General features: G+C 47.9%; 1 protein-coding gene across 1 annotated transcript in view; it reads right to left on the bottom strand.

Annotated features, from left to right (window-relative positions):
• Positions 1 to 22853, bottom strand: part of Niban1 (niban apoptosis regulator 1) — a 154525-nt gene that overhangs the window by 9591 nt on the left and 122081 nt on the right. Inside the window, exons 6-12 of the mRNA XM_006979936.4 lie at positions 22562 to 22677; positions 16057 to 16161; positions 15611 to 15773; positions 10702 to 10889; positions 7007 to 7168; positions 5160 to 5270; positions 1779 to 1886 (exon numbers count right to left, since the gene is read on the bottom strand). Of these exons, the coding sequence (XP_006979998.1) occupies positions 1779 to 1886; positions 5160 to 5270; positions 7007 to 7168; positions 10702 to 10889; positions 15611 to 15773; positions 16057 to 16161; positions 22562 to 22677 (953 nt within the window). The remainder of the gene's footprint in view (positions 1 to 1778; positions 1887 to 5159; positions 5271 to 7006; positions 7169 to 10701; positions 10890 to 15610; positions 15774 to 16056; positions 16162 to 22561; positions 22678 to 22853) is intronic.

Genomic DNA, 22853 nt, shown 5'->3' with positions numbered 1-22853 from the left:
GTGCACCTATACATGCAAAACACATGTATACATAACACACACACACACACACACACACACACACATACACACACACACACACATGCAAAAACAAAACACCAGCAGGAGCTGCATAGATTGGGCAGAGGAAGAAGGGGGGCCCTCCTTCCTCCCCCTCACATGGGGAAGGAGGCACTAAGGCCTCCACACTTCCCTTGAGGAATGAAAACACATTTTAAGCAGCATCTCTGTGTGAAGACACATTCTAAGGTAGATTAGTAATCCCTCAGGCTGTCCATCACATTCGGCCCAGGGACACTCATACAGACCAATTCCTTTCTCCTGTGGTTTCTCAGACCCTTTCCACCAAAGAAATACTCCAGGAATAAATAGATACAAGACTGAATATGCCAATGACTATCTGAAGAAAAACAGCATTTATAGAATACGAAAACAACCAGAGAAAATTCCACAGTATAATAACCCACACAAAGGACTTTAATGTTCAGTGCTTGGAGACTCTCCAAACTGTCAAAAAGCCATTTAATAATTCTATGATGCTCTTTCTTATTGACTCCAAGGGGGAATGAGCCTTGCAGATGGCCGAACTCCTAAGTCATTTTTTTGGAATGCAGGAGCAGTCATTGTAACAGTTGGAGGAGAGGCTGATGCCATTTGCTGAGTGCCCGCTGGGTCATAGGGAAATACAAACTGGATTCAGCTGATGGTAACTGGCTTCGTGACCTTGGGCTTGCTAGTCAACCACTTAGCCTCCCTGAGGATGTGAACAGTCCTCTCCTCCTCCGAGGACTGCTGGGAAATTCATTTTGATGAACGATAGGAAATGTTTAACACCAGGCCTGCCATATGAGGTGAACTCCATCAGATGGAAAATGTATCATCTGAATTTCCCCGTTCTTGAGACAGGTGTGGAGGAGTAATTTTAGCATGGTGGGGGCGCTAAGCCAGATGGATCAGGAGTTTAAAGCCTAGCCTGGGCTACACAGCAAGATACTGTCCAAAAAAAAACAAAAAACAAAACAAAACAAAAAAACCAACCAAACAAACAAAACCCAAAACCAAAAAACAAAGGAGAGTTGAAAGTAAAAGAAAAAGGAAGATACACATTATTAGATGAATTTCATAAATGATGGAAATTGATCAAAACAAGAACAGGGACCCAGAGCAGAACACAGGGCCCCTCCGACTTAGACAAGCCTGGAAGAAGCCTCTAGGTGCTTCTTGTCTATTGCTCTGCTCACACCTCATAATCATGGCTGTCCTGCAGCCCCATGCTCACAACAGCTTATGTCAGAGATGTCAGTAAACTGAAGTTACAGAAGGTAAGAGAACAAATCGGCCTGTGCTCACATGTAAGACCTTCCGGGGTATAGCGGGGTCAACTTTGGGTGCACACGCTGAACGAGACTAACAATAAAATGGGAGACCATCTCATCTCCTTTGGCAATCCATGACAGCCCTTAGAGCTTGGCTCAAGTCTGATCATTAGCCTTTGAGATTTCCTGTAGTTCAGGAGTCACAAATCCTGGGCTGCATGCCTGCATGCGTGTGTGCAGAAGTGTACTGACACGTAGACTTTATATATTTGTGAACCATCTGTGACTGCTGTGGCACCACACGGCAGTGCCAAGTGCTTGCAACAGAAATGCCCACGACGCCTAAACCATCCACCTCACCTCTGGTTTAGTCTAACATTTGCCAATGCAGGAGTGCCAAATAAAACATTTGAGCTTAAGAGTCAACGGGAGCAGGCTCCTGGGAGCAGCCCAGTTCCTTACTGGTTTGCATGTGGACGCCAGCGCCTTCTGCACGGTGGGCAGTGTGATTTGAATCAATGCCTCCTGGAAGATCTTCTTCCGGATGGTGCTGCTGTCGTAGTCATATTGCTGTGAACACAGAGACACAGGCTAAGGAGCACAGTTTCAGTCCGTAACTTTCACTTAAACAAGAAGACAATACACCCACCCGGTCACCTCCCTTCCTCAGCCCCCACGGATTTCTGAGGACTCTCATAAGTTTAGGGTCTCAGAGACCTTTTTCTGGAGCTCTTGCATAAACGGGGTATTGGCCTGTGAAGTCATGACCCATTTCACCCACCCCTTTTACAAACAGAGAAACTGAGGCAGGATCGAAACCAAGAGGTGGTATGTTTTATAAAGATGCGGCTCAAACTAGAGAGTGAGTTTGGGCTTCATTACTCCCAGCTGGGTAGACACAGGGGAGCCATGGATAGCAATTATTCTCTGTCCTGCAAGGTGTGTGGGTGTGTGGGTGGCTTGTAATAATGTCCACGAGGGGAGAGAGAACGTGGCTTAAAGCGTCACCAACACAGCGAGTGTACTGGACATCCCAAACTGGAGACTACGTGGCAGAGCTGAGTGGTTACAACGGAAACGGGCAGTGGATACTAAAGCATCTACTTCCTGTCGCTTATAAGAGAGTTCACCCGCCGCTCTCTGGTTTAGCCTAGTGCTTGCGAGGACAGGAGTGCGAAAGAACACACTTGAACTTAAGAGTCAGCAAGAGCAGGCTCTTGGGAGCTGCCCATTCCCGTCCTCCTTTGCGCGTGGACCCCGGTGCCGTGGGCACAGGCTCTCTGGAGAACTGCTGTGGGCATGTAAACACACTGGTTCAGCCAGAAGAAGAATGGCCAGAGAGGAGAGCACTTGCACTGGAGATTATAAATGCGAGCAAAATTACATCCCTAGTCGACCAAAGGCCCCCAAGTGGAGAAGGCTACGGGGGAAGGTAGGAGAGGTAGAATTATCAGTGCCAAGAGCCTGGATCTAACATCCCAGGTGCGTTCTTGCAGGCAAATTTGTGAGAGACAGAAGTGGCAGTCTTGGGAGGTGGAATCTGTTCTGATTTTGCGGCAGCCTTGGGAGGTGGAATCTGTTCTGATTTTGGAGCCTGAATACTTGTGGGACCACCCCTGGCAAGAACATTTTTTTTTTGAGTAGCAAATAGTTTATTGGTAAATTCATGGCTTTAACTGCAGCAATAAGTTCGTTTGAATAGGAGTATGGCCCCCAAAGGGAGTTGCACTATTTGGAGGTGTGGCCTTGTTGGAGTAGGTGTGGTCTTGTTGGAGGAAGTGTGTCACTGTGGAGGTGGGTTTTGAGGTCTCATTTATGCTCAAGATACTGCCCAGTGTCTCAGAACATTCCCTGTTGCCTGTGAGTCAAGAGGTATATGAATTCTCAGCTACTTCTCCAGCACCATGTCTGCCTGCACGCCATCATGCTTCCTGCCTTGACGAAAACCGACTAAACCTTTGAACTGTAAGCCACCCCTAATTAAATGTTTCCCTTTATTAGAGTTGCCATAGTCATGGTGTCTCTTCACAGCAACAGAAACCCTGACTAGGACAAGGGGACAATAGACAAGTCAAAATAATGAATGGTTGCAAACTATCAGAAAATCTGTGGCCATTCAGACTTCATATAGAAACCCAAAATCACTGAAAGGCCAAATCTTGAAGATCTGCCCTCTTCTTAGTCCATACGATGTAGGTCCCTGGTACCTGATGTTTGTAGAATTCTGTAAGTTATCACCTTCTAACCAGACATATAACTACGGCTTTCACAGATTCTAGTGGGGAGGATTTTGTCTCCTTCCAAACCAATTGCTCTTTTAGAGATATTTGATTTTCGGATCACTTGAACTTCTCTGCAGTTACAGCGTCACCGCCTCCCTACACAAAGGGGAGGCTGAGCTGAACACGGTGAAATGTCGCCAGCAGACCCAGGACATTTGAGTTCAGGAATGCAAATCCATTAACAGCTAGGCTCCCACCACACAGGTCTGTTCTACAGTTCATCCAACGCTTAGGATGGTTGCAAGGCTTCCGGGAAACCCCAACCCTAGCACACGTGTCAAAGGTGAGCTATGTGAGCCATCCACAGTTGTGTGTTCCTGTGGCCCCAAACACCCCCGGAAGTTCCTGGCCCAGGACTGGGGGGGGGGGCGCGTTCACGGGGCAGGAACAATTTAGCACTGGCTATATGGTTGACCTGGAGGTATTCTAAGTGCCTTTCACCCCAATGCCTGGAGACAGGGACACCTTTCTGCTCCTTCCTCCCCTGTCTGCCGAAGCACGTGATGGCAGGGGTTTGACCTTTCCCCTCATCGCCAGTGTGCTAGTGTCCGTGTTGCGGCGATCAACGTTTTCCAGAACCTGGAGGCTGCAGAGATGAGTGGACCAGGTGTAAACACAGTTTCAGCTCCAAGCTCATGGTCCACCAGCCTGCTGGGCTTGAGTTAGGAAGTCCAGCTTTCAGAGCACCGGCTTCCTCGTCTGCCATGGGGGTGAAGTCTAATGAGCTCAGGGAGAGTCCAAGGAAATGGTACACTTCTGGGGTCTTTTTCTTCAAGGCTTTAAGCAGGCCTGAAGAGATGGCTCTGTGGATAGGGCACCTCCTGCTCTTTAGAGGGCCCAGATTCTGTGCCCAGCACCTACACTGGATGACTCCCAACACCTGTGCCTCCAGCTCCAAGGGCTCTGACGTCACCTGCTGGCCTCCATGGGAACCCACATCCAGGTGGCATATGTTCACACAGACACGTGCAAACATGCATAAATAATAAAAACTAAAAACATAAACCTTCGGAGTGACAATTTAGGAACGTGAATTTTTAAAAAGGCTTTAAATAAATACCAGATACACGTGAGCTCCTATTATCGCAACAGTTTTATCGTGCACTCACACATAAAGCTCATTAAAAACATCCCATGTGGCAGGTATACTTTCCCTTGGGATGGTTCCTTGGCTCTAAGTTTTGGTTTTTATTTAAAATGCTGACTAATTTAATGAATTGTATTGTACTTGGGATGCTAGGCTGCAGCCGACCTATGTCACATTCTATGCAATATCTGTCATAGTGTTTGCAGTGGCCAGTCAACACACATTTGTCAAATTGTGAAAGTAAGCCCACAGGTCACTTCTAGCTTGCTAGTGCTGAGGACATGTGGTTCCTGAAATGGCCACTAGATGGCAGGAGAGTCACGCTAGCGAAACTGCTGTGAACAATGGTCAACTGCGCTTGGGAAAAAGAGGCTGGACCGGGTGAAAGGGAGGTCAGGGTATTTCTCACTGAGGAACAGGACAAGGGTCACAGTCTTGTCAGATGCTCCCCCCAAATGAAGACAAAGCTCTTACCTTTAAGACACGGAGCTTAACCTTCTCGATGGCAGCTGCTGTTCTGGAAGCCTCTCCTTGGAGATGTGGGGAGAGCAGCTGCCCAAAGGTGAACACTGCGTTCTCCATGAGCTGTCCATCAAGCCAACACAGAAACAGACCACAGTCAGGGGCTGGGAACACGGGCCCCGGCTGCCTGCCTAGGCTCTGGCAGGAGGAGGGGAGCGGAGTCCCCCCATGCACAAATGTGGGGTGACACAGGGCACATCCTACTCCCTGGATGGTGAAACAAAAACCTAGTGGCCACTATGAGATAGGAAGAGGGTGGACAACACCCTTCTCTATACATATATGCATGTCTGTCTGTCTGTCTGTCTCGTAATGCTATCCTTTTTTCCCTTTCCTTTACCCATCATTCTTAGTGGGGAAAGAAACCCCAGGACAGAAGGACTCAGAACCACGGCCCCTGTAGTCATTCTCCTCCATGCTCTGGTGATGCAGACACAGATCACATGACATGGTGGGAGAAAGCTCCACATCTAGAAGGACCTAAGTCACTCTGGGACACTTACATCCTTCCATTGTCCATCTGACCATCCCATGTCTCCCCTGGCCTCTGAGAGGCTAGTGTTCCGGTTGGAATATGGGATGGTCCTCGGCTGGATGACACTGTTGGGGGAGGTTATCGAATCTTTGGGATGAGGGACCTTGCTGGAGGAGATGGGGGGCGGGGCTTAAGGACTATAGCATCGCCCCACCCCCACCCCCAGCTCGAGCCCTCTCCGCTAGGTGGGCACCGGCCACAAGCTCCTACCTCTGTGAAATCCACCACGACCTCTTGCCTTGATGGACTGCCCCCTCTCAACCCACAAGCCCAAAGGAATCCCTCGTCCCTTACGCTGTTCCTGTTGGGTGTTCTGTCACAGCAATGGGGAAGGACATCAATAGGGCTGAGAGGAGAGGCGGGGTCAGGGTGCCATGCCAGGAGTGGCTATCACCCTGGGACAGGGCTTTATAGCTCAGGAAGCTGACCCAGCTCAGATGTCTTAGTCTATAGTTGTGCCTGTGTCTCTCCAGGATCCAGAATTATCCAAGGGACTGTTTTCATATTGTCGCATCATTCTGCCATTTATCCCTTACGTTTTTTTTAAGGCAGGGTTTCATTTAGCCTAGGCTGGCCTTGAACTTGCAATGGAGACAAAGAAGACCTTAACCCCCTGATCTGATCCTCCCGCCTCTACTTCCCCAATTCTGGAACTCCAGGTGTTAACTCGAGGTATCTGACACCCTCTTCTAGCCTCCAAGGGCACCTGCATGCTCATGGTGCACATACAGGCAAGCAGGCATGCACAAACATACATGTAGTCAAATAAGTTTTAAAAACAAAAGTCAAATATGAAGCTGTAACAGGTCTCCTTGCAATGAGGTAGGGAACTCAGCCAGTGTTTCTGGATCCTGGCTGCATGTTAGAAACAGTGTGATAGAAGCAGAGGCCATCCTCTAAGAATTTCAAATATATTATAAAACATACATATTTGAAATCACTAGAGGTGGGGTACCACATCAGTAGTTCTTAAAATTTCCCCACATGCTTCTAATGTGCAGCCAAAGTTTGAAGCCTGACTCAACCCATCAAATAATTACCAGCTAATGTTACTTATTTCCCAGAGTCTTATTTTCTGAGGAAAGATGAAGCCAACTGGAAGGACATTGTGTGTCCTCAGTCAACCTGACTCTGGGAACAGGCCTCACTTCCCTGAGCTGCAGAGCACCCCCCCCCAGCCCCCGCATTTGACAGCATGCATTTCTCCTTCTCTCCCTCTTTCCCGCCTCATCCTCATCCTCCCTCAGTTCCCTTCTGCTCCCACCTCTTGCATGTAGTTCTGTGTCCTCTGGACCACCAGATCAACGTGCGGGAATCGGAAGCGGCTCTGGAGATCCAGCAGGCGCTCTGGAAGCAAGGTGACTTTAGTATAACAAGGCTCCATCTTCACAGAATCCAGAGGAAGCTTCATCAGCTGGTCCAGACGCTGCATTTTGGTGAAGGAGAAAAGCAAATGCCCTTAGATTTAGGAATCTTTCCTCGATGTTACATAATACTAAGATCTCTACATTTGCAACGGTCAAGTGTGTGTTCTGAGGATGAATCACTCCCTGCGCACTCTGAGACATCCTCAGTTGTCTTCTTTCTTTCTGTGGTTCCCTGAGGTGGCTTTACTGCTGGGAAAGAAACAGAGGAACCAAGGAGGTATCAGGCAGTCTCAGAGGCACACCCAAGCAGGGGCTCCTGTCTCCTTAAGTCCTCAGTAGCTTCCAAGTCCCCACTTCCGGAACTCAAGAACCAGCCAGGCAGGCTCTTTGGCAGCGAGAACTGTTGCTGAGCCTGTGAGCCTCCATAAGATCCTTTAAGGAGTGGAAAATTGTTCCATTGTCTAAGCTTAGATTAAAATGGCTTTAAATTTGAACACTGGAAGCTTAAAATAAACAGGAGACCGGGTGAAGACAGGGAAAAATTGCTGACATTGAAAGCTATCGAGAGAAGCTGTGCAAGTGAGTGTGAGTGCAAAGGCAGGTGAGTGTGAATAACACAGGAGACCCGGTGTGATGGGAATTTTCAAAGGGCCCGTGCCATTGTGCTTCAAAGGGAAAAGTGTTCACTTTAAGAAGTGAACAATGGCGAGGACTACTGAAGTGGAATTAAAGATAGAAGGGGGAAAATCACATGGTTACATTTGCTTTTGTCCCACAATTGTAGGACAAAATGTATCACTTCTTTTTTAAAGACTTAGCACATGTTTAAATATGAGTCTATGTGTATGTCTGTGTGAGTATATGCATGTGAGTGTAGGTACTCATGAAGGCCAGGAGAGGGCATCAGATCCCCTGGAGCTGGAGTTACAGGCGGTTGTGAGCCACCTGGCATGGGGGCTGGCAACTCAATTCAGGTTCCGTGGAGGAGCAGCAAGTGCACTTAACGGCTGACCCATCACTCCAGTGCCGGGAATATATTACTTTAAACAACTAATTGGATAGGCAAGAGAGGAAAAATGGGCACCTACTTTATTACTATCAAATTGTTGAGAGTTTAAATAAGTGATAACACCCCTCACAGATGGTAACATGGGGAGAAGGCTCCCTGCCACAAACAAATCAGTACAATGCAAAACTTAAAATTCTTTCGAAATTGAAGGGAAACATCTGTTAACATGAAAATGTATCTTTCAACCTAGGGATCTATTCCATTGAAATAAAAGTGTCAAGATATAAGGAACGTGTATGTGTACACACATACGTGTAGCTACAATACGATAGGATATATGTACGAGGTTATTTATTATAACTTTGCTCATGGTGTCAGCAATAATGGGATGGCTGAATAAATCATGGCATTTCTAAACATGAAATATCATGCTGTCATTACGAAAAGTGATTCAGAACTAGATCAGTTACCTTGGAAACAGTTTCATGAAGTCATTTTGAAGAAGAAACCTGATAAGCAGTTTAGTATATAAAATAACTGTATTTTTCTAAAAGTGAGCAACGTAAGACAACAGTTCTGAAATGTGTGTGTCTTCTCTGTCTTCTAAGAGGGAGAGGGTACAGAACAGCACAAGCTGAGGCGGTGCTTCTATTTATTTGTTTGTTTGTTTTTGCAGAGAAGTGAGTGGCGCCAGGAAATGAAGAGGAATAAAGACAAGTTGAAACACACACACACACATACACACACAAGTACCTGCACACCATACCCATACACACACACCACATAGGCATCCATATACACATAGCCATATATACACACATGCACACACATACTCACATGTTCACACCCCCACACAGGCGTGTGCGCGCATACACATGCACACGTACGGCTGTAATAAGAAGCATCAAGGCATTTATGAACCGATCTTGGCTTTGTACAATCACACACGTGGGTGTGTCCATAAAGAAAGGAGAAAGCACAGCACAGGAGGGTGGCTGTGGCTTACAGCAATCTATCATGTATTTTATAATGAGCCCGAGGCTCTGCCAACCCACAGAAATGAAAAATGTTTAAGGGAATGGAAGTGGGGATTACTTCTTCGATCATTCCACACCATCTGCACGTATAAACTGCTGAAGCAGGCATGTAGAAGCTGCTTGTGCTAGAAAAGCATGGACTCCTCCGTCAGGTCCACAGGTAACTGAAGCAGAGTAATTAAATGCTGGCATCTCTCTCCACCTTCACTTCGGAACTGTCTGGCTCCTTTACCTTGGCTGAAGGCACAGAGATAAGTCATTGTCTTAAACCGACAGTCACTTTGGATCCTAGGAGGAGCAGAGCCTCCCAGGATTAGCCACTTATAGATGAGAGCGTTACCCTTGCAGGCATGGCTACCCCTGGAGCAGAAGAGATCATCCTGCAGGGATCAGATGGATCCCCTTATGTGTTAAGATAAGAACTACGTGGAAACGGAAGAGCTAGAGGTGGATGGGTGGTCAGGGAGACCAGGAGAGCTGATCAGGGTCCCGCCCAATTCTCCCTCTATTGAAACCTAAAGCTCACGTCAGCCCTTCGGAGACAGACTTGCATCTCCGGACTCCTTTATCCGCTCCTCTCCCAAAGTGGGCACATTAAACAGACCTCTCTCCTCTGCCTGTCACCACTACTCATCTCTTTTATTGGCATGTTGTGACAGGTAGCTGAGCAGAGCCTGTTGGGGCTGCGGGAGCCAGGCTTCTGCCTTCACACATCTGGGTAACACTGTCACACTGCAGCCCATAAATGTGTACGGTTACAATGGCCCGATTAAAAGGGAAACCCTTTTAACTGATATCAGGAGGGAGGGAGAAAGAATGATCACCCTGACAAATCCTGTCCTTAATGATATGGTAAGTGCAAGGCAAGCTGCCCGGGTCTATGCCAGCAAATCCCCGCTGGAGTTCTATTAGAACTATTAGTTCTATTAGAGCAGATCACTCCCCTCCCCCCCCCACCCCTTACTTCCGGATTCAATAGAGTGAGGGGTCACTGCTGCTTGACAAGCATGGGTTTATTATCAGGAATCTACAGCTGTGGAAACAAAGCGGCAGGACTTACATATAAACAAATAAAGCACGCAGGTAAACACACACTGGACTGTTTCTATCAGTCAGTTCCAGGGCTTGGGAACGGACGCAGAAGGAAGAAGGGCAATTGGTATCAGTTCTGGCTACTAATTTTGCCTCTTTGTGGACATCGAATTATATATTTGAGTTGGTTGTTTCACGGGTACAAACATTATTTTTGCAACTTAAAAACCATTAATAAGGAAAATTAGGTGGGTTTACGTATGAATGGATGGGTGAATGAGTTAGTTGGATAGATAGTAGAAACACCAGATAAATGGACAGAAGGGGAAAGGGAAGAGGAGAGAGAAGGAGAGGCTGGAGGGGACTGAAAGGGGAGAGGAGGGGAGAGGAGGGGAGAGGAGGAGATGGAGGGGACAGGAGAGAGGGGAGGATCAAGGTTGGGGGAAGGGAGGAGAGAGAAAGGCACCATGGGAAGGCGGGCCAGCAGCGGTTGGGAACTTGCTCGCACTCCTACCTCCTTCAGCTGGACACCGTCCTGGGTGGCGTGGAAGCTCTGGCTGAGCTCGTCTACTTCTTTTTCGAAAAGGGCACGGACCTCACTGAAGCCTGAGCTCACCGGCCCCATCAGCTCCTCCAGAATGGACGCCAGGAACGGCTGCACGCTGTCCCCACAGCTCTTCTCAGCTGGCTGAGCCACCATTGCTGAGGGAGGAAAAGGTCAAAAGGAAGCATGACCTAGGGCAAAGTTCGATTCAGAGGCCACGTCGCAGCTGAATGGCCCCAGGGGCCCGTTCAGATGGGCAGAGCAGACTAGGATAATGGATCTTTTGCCAGCATCCACCGGGCTGGAAACCCACTGAGCGCTGTGAGACCTAGGGTGTCTCCACGATGTCTCCCTCCCTGGGCGCCATCCTGCCCTGGGAAGAACGGAGTCTCTGTTTGACCTCCACAAATGTGCAATGGCCAGATTCACTCCCCACCGTCATCGTCACGGATGAACACTTCGTCATCTAAAATAGAATTTATCGGTTTTCATTCACTTCTCTGAATACTAACTCAGTGTAACTCATCCACCTGCTACCATCACAGAGACCTTTGAAGAACCCAAATACAGCCTCAGGCAAATGGCACCAGGTTCCATTCAGACACACACACACATACACACATACACACACACACACACACACACACACACACATACACACACACTTAGAAAATCATAGGAGGGATGAAAACAATCCATCTCACCATCATCCCACCCTCTAGAGACAGACACTGTTTTTGAACCCGGCTCTGTGGAAGCTGAGCGGGGCAGGGCACCTGCATGCTTTGGGTACGGAGGACATCCTCCTGGGCACCCAGGCTCAGAAGCAGCGATGTGGTGGTAGAGGAGAAGCACAATGCATGGACTGGGAAGGCCAACTTGGGAGAGTTCTGTCACATAGCTCTGTCACATTGTCACGGACCCAAAAGGGAGGAGCCAACGGCCTTGGCTGCCCAGCTGTTCCACTTTCCATATAGAAACAGGAGAAAGCTGACCAGGGTAGATGACTTTCCCAACGTCAAGACTGATGTGCAAATGGAGGATTGTAACTCCGAACTGTGTGTAGGTTATTCTGGACGTGGCATTGCTGTTGCGTTCATGGACTCAGTGCATGACAGTTACCCATTCAAGACCTGCACAGGCGCCAGCAAGATGGTTGAGTGGGTGAGGAAGCTTCCTGCCAGGTCTGATGTCCTGAGGTGACCCCCAAGACCCACATGGCAGGAAGAGAGAGCTGACTCCTGGAAGATGTTCTTTGACCTCCACACATGTGAAATGTGCAATTCCATGTGCAGACCCATTTGCGTGCACGCACACACACACACACACACACACACACACACACACACACGAAATGGTGTGAAAAAATAAAAGACCTCATAAGACCCATCAGCGTTCTCACAGGTAGCACTGATTGGACTTGGTTTACTGAGAAGAGAGAGGAGAATGAAGATGGGGGGCGGGGTGTAGAGGGTAGGAGAGGGGAGTTGTGAGTGGGTATAATCAAGATACATTGTACACATGTATGAAATAATCAAAGAATAAATAAAAGACCCTTTTGATGATAGATTTGAATACGGAACAATTTGAGTTTTGTAAAATTTGAAAGAAGGCCTCGTTTGAAACCAAATTGCAAAGGTGCCTGCCAAGAAAATAAACTGTCGGTTAATTAACTGTGAGAGGAACAGTTTGAAAAGCATCTAATTGGAGTTTCGGGATAATCCTGAGCATTGACAACACCCAGCGATGGTCTGGCCGTGCTGGGGATGCCATTTGTGAGGTGAGTGGAGATGCCAAGTCCCTCTCCTCAGCTTCCCCTGCCTGCTACTGAGGGCCCTGCGCTCCAGCCCCAACGCCACGCCCCCATCCAGTGTCCTTTCAACCGGCCCTTCCTTCCTCCACTTCTGCATGCCAACCTCCTCTTCATCGTGGCTTCAGGGTCCAGTTCATAGGTCACAGACCTGGGACAGTCTAATGACCGCCCCCACCAAACTTCGTGACCTGTGGCCTGCGGGTGTTTCCTTACGGGCAGAGTCAAATTTGAACCCCACGTATATACACGGTACCCTCTTCCAGGTACACATGGATGAGGCTGTGGTGACAATAGTGGTGGTGACACTAATTCAAGAGCCTCCCTGATGTTGGGCAGCTGTGGAGAAGCCTAGACAGCTGGGGCTGCTGGGACTGGAGTCAGAGCCTGCTGAGCACCAGCCTCGGGGAGTCAGGAATATTCCTTAACCGTGGTCTCAGTTTTCTTATCTGTTAAACAGAGATCACAGGAGTAATTACTCTTAGGGTTACGGTGAGGAGGAAAAGTTTACTATTTTCCAGAGTGCTTAGAATAGTTGTGACACCCGAGGAGCACAGGGCTGCGGGCTTTCTCATACTTTCTCATCACCTAAGACTAGAGCAGTGCCCTCCTGAAGAGGCCACCCGTTTTCTGAAATGGCCCCGGCATCTACAAAATGCTCCATGTCTTCCATGTATAAAAGTGTGTTGATCGGAAGCCTCTGGGTCCTTACAGTCAGCACGAGCTGAGTAAGTTCTTACTGAACAGATAATTGTGGAGCAGAACTGACAATCAATGGCTTTTCTCCCAAGTGCCATATGGGTAGAAATGAAGAGATGACCACTGTGGTGGTTTGAATAAGAATGGCCCCTATAGGCTCATATATTTTAATGCTTAGCCATCAGGGAATGGCACTACTTGAGAAGGATTAGGAGGTGTGGCCTTGTTGGAGGAAGTGTGTCATTGGGAGGCAGGACCAGTGTCTGTCTCTTTCAGCAGCCCGTGGATCTGGATGTAGACCTCTCAGCTACTTCTCCAGCACTGTGTGTACTCCCATGATCCCCAACATGGCAATGATGGACAAAGCCTCTGAAACTGTAAGCCAGCCCCAGTTAAGTGCTTCCTTTTATAAGAGCTGCTGTGGTGATGGTGTCTCTTCCCAGCAATATAACACCAACGAAGATAACTACTTAATGTTCCCAAAGCTTTCCCGAAATCCAATATCCTTCATCAGTGCAGTTGGCTTCCTTGTTTTAAAGGTAGACAGGCAGAGGCCCAGTTACAATGTGTCTGATGTTTTCCTTGCTCTCTGCCTTTCCTTCTTCCTCCCCTGTCTTCCTCTTTTTTTCTTTCCAATGTCACACTTTCTTTTCCAGCCTCCATGGAACTCACCATCCTCCTGACCACAGCTCCCTGAGTGCTAAAGATTACTGGTGAGTCCACTATACCTGCCTGATCCTTGTTTTCAAAAAGGTTTGTCCATTACTTCCTTGCAAGAGTTATTTTAGGGAACAACTACTACTCTGGGAGCTACAAAGGATCAGGTAAAGGACACTGGTCTAATTTCAGCCTGGGTAGTTGGGCCTGGATGGGTCTGAGAGAACAGAACTTTGGCAGGTTTAGGTATACATAGAATTGCAACATATGCTACCCCTATATGGGCTGTGAGGCTGGACAGTATCAAACAGAAATCACTCTGATGCTAATCTGTACTGGCTTTGGAGGCAGTGCAGACAGGCCCACAAACACCACACATTTGCACAGTTAAGACTCTTCTAACCTCCTCTCAGGAGAAACCATCCTAAGCACTCTGGAGCATGTTGGGCTGTAGTGTGGAGAAGGTATGAAGTGCAGAAGATAATCTGCCAAGCAGACAACCCCGTTAGACAGGCTACCTCGGGAGCACAGGAATTCAAGCTCTACCACTAGTGTGTGAGTAATCATCTGCGCACTGACTATCCAGAAACACTGCTGAGAAGCAGTAGCTGAGAAGCTTCCACGTCCTCCCTCCGCAGAGACAGTAGGCATGCTCTGTGCATTAGGTTCAGGACTTAGACAGAATATGAAACTGCAGAAAGTGTCCTATAGACCCCTCCAAGGCTACCTAAGGCCTCTCTGTGGGGATGGGACAGCCATTTTCTGCCAAGGGCCAGACAATAAATATCTGTGGCTCTGCAGTCCTTCAGGTCCCTCTTAAGGTTCCACCAACTCAGTTCTAATGTGGCAACACAAAGCAGCTTAGACTGTGAACTCATGAACGAGCATGGCTGTGTTCAATATGACATCATTGACGAAATCAACTGGGACCCGATCCGGCCTGAGGACCACAGTTGGCCAGCCACACTCTTGGCCCTTCTAATTTCAGAGTAGTAGACTAAGGCAAACAGAGGCAAAGCGACCTCCTCAGGAACACCTGACTGGCTCATACACACACTGACTCAGGGCTACAGACACAAATTGGCTGACCCTCAGCAAAAATCGGAGGTTTTTTTTACCACAACACACAGGCACCATCACCAGGCAGGAAGCAAGATTCCTTCCACCTTGAGTCTACAAAGCATCCAGGGTAAGTTGAGGGTCCTTAATAATGCGACAGCATGCTCCTACTACAGCTGCTATTGTCTCCCCTCAATTCCCTCATCCTTCTTCTCTGAAGGCAGATACATGATCTGAGGGCAATCCGTTCTGGGATCCCCCACCCCCACCTTAGAGGAGGCCAAAATCCTCCGACACTAAAATTCCTGCTATCAAATGATAGAGTCTCTTAATAGAACCTTGCACATCCAACCACAGGTCTCGCATGCTTTAAGTCATCTTTGGTTTACATTTAATACTGAATACAATGTAGGTGTCACATAGCTGCCACACTATTGTTAGGGGAATAATAGGGAAATCTACACTTGATTATTGCAGACATTTTTCTCTGGCATTTTCAATTGGTAGTTGGTTGAATCCATAGATGTGAGACCCCCTAGGATGGGACTCATGGCTGTGCATATGATGTACAAAGGCTCAACCCATTCTCTCTCTGTGTGGATCTCTAAGTGGACAGCTTATTTATTAGGAACAGCAAGGGGTTACTCCACCAACCTCGGATCTTCCCGGCTAGAAAGTTCTTCGAGTTCACAATCTGATCCATGTCTGAGCGGATGGTCCCTTCCAGGCCCTTGGTCAGAGCTCGGCACTCCTCCTTCAAGGCACTTAATCCTTCGGAAACTTGGTGCTGAACCAGAGTGTAGGCCTCCTCCAGGAGCTGAAATGCGGAACGGCACAGGACCCATGACTGAGGGGGTCACAGAAGGGAGGGAAGCAGGCCCAGCACAGACTCCCACCTAAACAAGACCGAGTGTACATTCAAAGCTCAAGTTCAACTCTGTTTAGATTAGTTCTTAGGTCAGTGGGATGGAGCAGGCTCAAGGCAGACAGTTTTCTACCTAGGAAGGAATTATTTTAAAATGACACCAAATGCCCTAAAATGCAGAGAGATGGGAACGTCCACTTCGACAGCACAGTGGCAAAGCCACATTATCACTTACACCAAACCAGGCCCTCTTCCTCTCGTTCCTCCTCCCCTTCATCTTGGGCAGCAGGTCGGTCTGAAGGGTCGGCAGGAGCTCCTCCATCACCAGCTTACTCAGGACCTGCAGGGGAAAGGGGAGGAATCCCGCAGGATGAAGGCCAGCTAGAGGTCTCCTGACAGTGTCCCTGTCCTGGGCTACACAGGCTCATAGGTGGGGGCGGGGGGTGAGGAATGAAAGAAGATGAGTGTGGATGCTGGGGATGGGACTCATGGCTGTGCCTATGATGAGCACCTGAAATCTGGGTTCACAATCTCAGAGGTGAATATTCTCCAACATTCACAGGGAGCAGAAGTGTGGCTATTGCTGTTATCTCAATGGGAAGAACGCTTTCCTCAAATTCAAACTCTTATGTTCATGCTAAAAGGACTCCATGCATTTAGAATGAGAGGGGAGCTCTCTTTTTTTTTTCCCCAACATAGTATTTATATTGATTATTTGGGAGTTTCACATCATGCACCCCGACCACACTCACTTCCCAGTCCTCCCACATCTACTCTCCCCTCCCTTGTGATCTCCCTCAAAGAAAAGGAAAAAGAAAAACAAAGAAAAAAATACCAAGTCCAGCCGGGCGGTGGTGGCGCACGCCTTTAATCCCAGCACTCGGGAGGCAGAGCCAGGCGGATCTGAGTTCGAGGCCAGCCTGGGCTACCAAGTGAGTCCCAGGAAAGGTGCAAAGCTACACAGAGAAACCCTGTCTCGAAAAACCAAAAAAAAAAAAAAAAAAAAAATACCAAGTCCAATTTGTGCTGCCCATATACTCACTGAAACGTCAACCTCCCGGCGGCCAGCCCCCTCAAAAAAACGGAGTCCTTCCCCACCCCAACCCCCGCCAGAAGTCATCGACTGTGAACAGCTACACTTCAGCATCCCTATCACAGTTTTTAAGGGTTGAGAGGGGAGCTTTCAATGGCAGACAAGGCATCCTTAAACAGGAGCATCAAGTTTGAACGTGATGGCGTGAGCCTGGTCAGTCTTCCTAGGACGATCATTCTTTCTCAAGCCTCGTGTCTCAATCTCCTTATTCCTGCTCTTCCCAAAGATGCTTTCCATCCTCCAGTGTTTACATAAAGAAGGAAGGGACAGAGTAAAGCAGAGGTGACAAGTGCCCGACCACTCCAGGCTCGCACCACCCTGCCCAGCTCAGTTCTCCTGTCCCCCATCCCGGCTAGCTTGTCCAAGGAAAGGGTTGGAGGAGGTGGTGTAGGAGACAAAGCCAAGGTAATGCACAAAACTGGAGACGCTCTTCAGGTGGTGGGCTAAACCTCCTCCAAAGAGCGCAAGCCTTGGAAAGAAGGAAGAGACTGTACCAGAGGGACAAGGGAGACGCTGGTGCTGGCAAAAATGGGAATCACCTGCAGGAAACAGAGATGTCCAAACAGACCAGGCACAGAGAGCTGAGGGCACTGTTGATGCCAGTGTGTGTGTGTGTGTGTGTGTGTGTGTGTGTGTGTACGCGCACGCATGCGGGCATGTGAGTGTGTGAATGACTGTGCATACCTGGACACTGCCTACTTTAAAATAGTATTTTTAAAGGACGTTTTGTGGGATGTAGTTGTGTGTGCCTATAATCCCAATACTTAAGAGGTTGAGCCAAGAAGATCAAACATGGGGGGGGGGTGTCAGTGTGAGCTACTTGGTGAGATCCTGTCTCAAAACAAAACAACCAAAGCAAAGCTGCAGAATTGTTTTGCTTGTTTTTAAGCTTACATTGTTAAGCAACAGAATGTTTCATTGTTTCACTGTGTTTTAAAGGGGAGGGTCACATGTCATTAATAAACGTCTCCCAGGCTGGATTGCCATGGCAGAGATATTTTTGCTTTATAGTTTGGAAGGACTATTTCTTGGCTCCCAGGAGAAGGGATTTCCTTCCAGGGACACACAGCCATCTGGGCTAATGTCTAGGGCACAGAAAACGCTAAATTTCTTTTTTATGGTCTCTTCTCCCACACTGCTTTCTGTATGCAACGTCATTAAACCCAGAGGCCTGTGAAAACCAGACTCCTGAAACCGGCTACTGGTATGCCGACTTTGCAGCAATACCGGGAAGATGGAGTCCCCTAGGAGAGCAAGTGGCTCCTTTCCTTGGCTGGAGAGATCAGATGGCTAAGTCTGCCACTTCCCTGTCATTTCCTGAGAGCCAAGGTTGGCTGATGAAAATGTGCTCAACGAGGACGTGGGAACTGGGAAGTGGCAACCTTTGTTCTAAACGGTCCCTGTTGACCAAATGAAGACAACATTGTGTTTGGACAGCAGCTTTCCCTGCAGCCATCCACCACAGAAGGGAGCTGCAAACTTGCTCCACACTTTTAATTATGCATGCACTGGCTGGAATAACATGACTGCTTATGAAAAGTTACCATTAAGAAACCAGGACCCTGCTAGGCAAACAATAGAAAGATAAATTAGCACCCAGTACTATGAAACAATTTGACAATTGTGGACTAAGCAGCATTAAGGGGACATGGAAAGTTTTCCGAGTGCTTTGTGGGAATGTTCCCAAATCTACCCTAAAATTTTGTGCTGATCAGTGCACATGTTCCCTTGGATCTGAGCCATCCTCCACATGTCCACTCGTAACGTCCCCACCCTTCCTTCTCTGCTCCCAGACCCCGACTTGGGGTATCTCTGCTGCTCAGACTCACTTAACCAGGAGTCTTCTCAGGGTCACAGCTCAGCTGCAACAGCAGCCTGCAGACTAAGGTCTGCTAAAAGGCGAGGGCATGGCTGGGAACGGCAGCAGGCGGCAGAGCGCGCGACCACGCGAGACATCTGCTCTGTGAAGTTGCAATAATATTTACCCAAAACAACCGACCTCCTCCTTCTCATAAATTAAAATTACATTGGGAGTTAGGGAAGTTCTCTCTGAGCTCACGGGTCAGCCACAAGCCAGTGGAAATCCTCGCCAGCTCACTGGACTTGGCCTTTCTCCAGGGCTCCATTATGGCAGGGTGGGACACGTTGGACTGAGCGACAAGCAGGCTGCTCCCTTGAGCCCCTTGGGCTCCTGGGAAGGGAGCTGATAGGTTCAGCACAGCCTGAAGGGCTGCAGTGTGGATCTACCTCTAGTGATGAAGATAACAGAGACAGGACTTTCACAGGCCTTGGAAATTCACTGATGGACCATGTTTGCCTTTCTTAACCACTCTCTGTGGCCAACTAGAGATGGATCGCCATTTTTTTTTTTTTAAGGAAATTACAAGAAACTTGACGTAGGTAAACATCATGGAAATCAGCAGGTTCAACAAGTCGATTCAATGGGTAACTAGTGGTGCCCAGGCCCCCTCCTGGGTAAGTTCTTGTTTGGAACCAATGCCCTAGAGTCATCCAGTGAGACCTGAGGAGACAGAGCTAAGAGGCGCAGAGACCAAAGCAAAGCTGAACAGGAAATGCCACCATGACTGAGAAGCCTTAAACTCACGAGTCTCAGTTCTCCTGATTAGTCCTTCTGCAGAGACGGGATTGGTTGTGAGCGTGAGTGTGAACAGAGTTGAGAAGACACAAATGTAGTACACAAAGGCCAAAGAAAACCAGCATTCCATTTGGGTGGGCTTGCAGTTTTCTGGTCTTTCCCACACAGTGTTCCAAGAAACTTGCTTCTATTTTACAATTCAGGGACTTAAAAAGAAAACATGTCTGGGAAGAAAAGAAAGAGGGGGAGGAGAAGCCATAGGGTGATGAGCGGGTCGGGGCTGGGAGCAGCCTGAAGCTGCGAGAGACTGTGGTCCCCAGGCCCAGCCACACCTCATCCCGACATCATCTTCCTCAGGATGCCAGCTCCACCCTGACACCACTTTGTCCCTCTCCTGCCCACTCAGGGTCACCTGACCTGGCCAGCTCTCCATAAGCAAAGTCCTGGGCTTTTGGAGGGAAAGTAGCTGATCTAATAAATACAATAGTGAAGATTCTCTGACCTCCCCATCAAACAGGACATAATGAGTTTTTACCACAAGGAACCTGAAAATATAATTTTCATAATTTTGTATTTTAAAAAGGAGAGCAGGTGGTCGGAAATTTTAACTGCTGGGACATGGAGGCTAAAATTTCATCACACATATAAGAAGCCAAACGTGTCATCAGATTAATCAAAACAAATAAACCAAGCAGGGCATGGTGGTGTAGGCCTCCAATCTATGACTAAGGAAGCTGGGGGGGGGGGAGGGGATAGGCAAGAGTTTGTGGTCAGCCCGAGCTACATGCTGAGACCCTGTCCCCCAAAACAAGAACAACAAACCCCAAACCACTCACAGAAGGCCACACCACTGTGCCCTCAAACACCCAGGGGGCACTCACTGAAAGGCTACCATACTTCCTTTCAGACGGAAAGCTGTGAGGAGGGGTGAACCCGGGAAAGGATGATGCCCCTGCCGAAGGCAGGCCCCATGTCTGACTGGCCCCTGTGTTACTGAAGGATTGTAGGCGAGCGTATCTATCTAGAGGACGAGGACCACACTCCAGATCATTTGAATTAAGACCAGTCTAGAAGGAGTGGGCCAGACCTCCGCGGTGGACAGTTTTCTGGTCATGGAGTCAGCCAGCTCTGTGGGAAGCACTAGCGAGTCTCACCTCCCCGGCTGATTAAAGGCAAATGATCAGTGCACCTTGTACCTGCAGCTACTCGACATTTTTGCAGATCGCTTTCTCTCATGATTTCAGTTAGCTCATATTGACAAATAGAAAATAAGTTGATGTTTTTACCAGCATACAAATAGTTTCACTTTAAGAGCCTGCCAGGCATGCTATTCTGAGACACTTCTCAGCCTGGATCTTTGCCTAAAATAACCATCACCATGAAGGCCTGCCATACTCATGTGAGTCATTACTATGAAGAGAATAATGTAAAAAGTGTCATTCAGCTCTTTCACATTCTCTGTAGCACTTAGCACATGTTAGCCTAAAGGATAAAGAAAACACAGAAAACACAAAAAACCTGAAAGGCTCAAGCCCAGAAAAGATCTATTAAATATTTGTTTTCAGTGTAAAGGAAAGTGAACTGACATACGATAAGATTGTGAGTGGAAGAAAATATGATATATTTTATAGATGATAAACACCAGCCTATCTCCATGGTTAGGGTTAGGCTCCTGGATCAGGGGTAGAAGAAAGTCTTCCTATGTCATCTGTCCACTCACATATAACCCCGAGACCATCATCCACACAGGCAGGAACCACAGGCACCCAGCACAATGCCTGGGTATAGAGTGGGCCCTCAAAGTTACCTTATGTGTAAGACTTCGAGGTCACTTAGCTACTCTGTACCTCCCAGGTCCCTCACACAGACTTCCCACTCCCTAAGACTGTCAACACAAACAGACTCAGGATTTGAACACTATCAAATGACTCACACAAGCATTTTGATACAGATCTCTCTACTATCTGTTAACTGTTAAAAGTGTTGTCCATTTGCTAGGCTGGTCAGTATCAAATGCTTCCACTTCTTGTACTTGGGGTTTTCTTGGGGGCATCAAGTCTTATAAATCTTTCATCTTCTCCAAGTTTTAAATGGATGCACTTCTGCAAAATATCAGAGACTAAGAACTGTTGAAAGTTCTACAGTGTTCTCAGGTTGGGGAATACACAAATACGTGTGTGGCTGTAGTGATGTGTAAAGTAAAGCCTTTATGTCTGGCTTTAAGTGACATGTATAGTAAAGACTTCGTGTCTGGCTTTGAGTGAAATGTTTCAGCAAAGCCTTCGCTGTGTTTGGGCTAAGAGTAGGTGCTGGGAAATTGTTTTGAGACTTGTTAAACCTTGAAGAAGTGTTGACTCTCTGGAGAATCTGCACTTGGTGCTACGTGAGAGCTCGCAGCTGCACCGATCTTGGTCCTAAGACATTTCTGGCAGACCTGGGGTTCTTACTTGTGATTACGGCTAGGCATGATCAAAAGGGACTGAGATGTGTGTGGGTTGTCTGCTCTCGCGGGCGGCAAAAGCAAGATGACTTTGGTAGTTGGAATCTTTCCCATTCCTTATTAACCTTGTATATGTTTGAATAAGGAACTGGAGTGAGCTAGCTGGGTGTCGGTCTTTTCCAAGAAGGCTGTGTCTCTCTGCTCCTTCAGAAAATGAAGGCTTAGCATCTTGGTGAGTGTCTCTCTCCACTGCAATCACCCACGACCCATCAAACAGTAATGGATGTGTACAAACATACTCAACACAGAGAGAGGGGAAGCCTTTGGCTCACACTCTAAAACAACCAAGAGCATGTCCATTATCGTGAGCAAACATCTGGCTTTGCACATCTAGTGACCTGACAGCAGTGTTGTGGGCTGCCCTGCTGGATGCCAGCTCTGCTGGTCTTCGTATTGGGTACCCAGAGGCTTACTAACAGGATGCTTTTAGACAGCAGGGGGGAAATGGCCTGGGACCCACAATTTCTATTCATGCAGCTTTCTGAGGCTCACTCGTTAAATGGCCTCCTACTCCACCGATGGAGGATCCACAGCTCGGAGCCCCACATTACCTGGACTTCATCCCCAGTGATCATCTCCCAGGAGCCATAGTGACCCTTCTCCTGCCGGAAGAACTGCACAGCTTGTAAAAAGGCCTGGGCTTCAAACGTCGTCTGCTTCGTGTAATCTAAAAGAGAGAAAGGGGGGGGGCATTCAATGACGAGAAACGCTGTTTTGCATTTTTCTCTGGTTCTTCAAGTCCAAGGAAGAAACGTTTTTTATTACAAGGCACCAAACTATGAGAACACAGAAAGCTAAGTAAGTCGTCCATGAGCTATACATCTGCAGGTGTACATCATACTG

This window comes from Peromyscus maniculatus, chromosome 11, assembly GCF_049852395.1.
Source record: "Peromyscus maniculatus bairdii isolate BWxNUB_F1_BW_parent chromosome 11, HU_Pman_BW_mat_3.1, whole genome shotgun sequence".
NCBI lineage: Eukaryota > Metazoa > Chordata > Mammalia > Rodentia > Cricetidae > Peromyscus > Peromyscus maniculatus.
The sequence above is the reverse complement of the archived record's forward strand: the minus strand, read 5'-3'. Positions and strand labels throughout refer to the sequence as shown.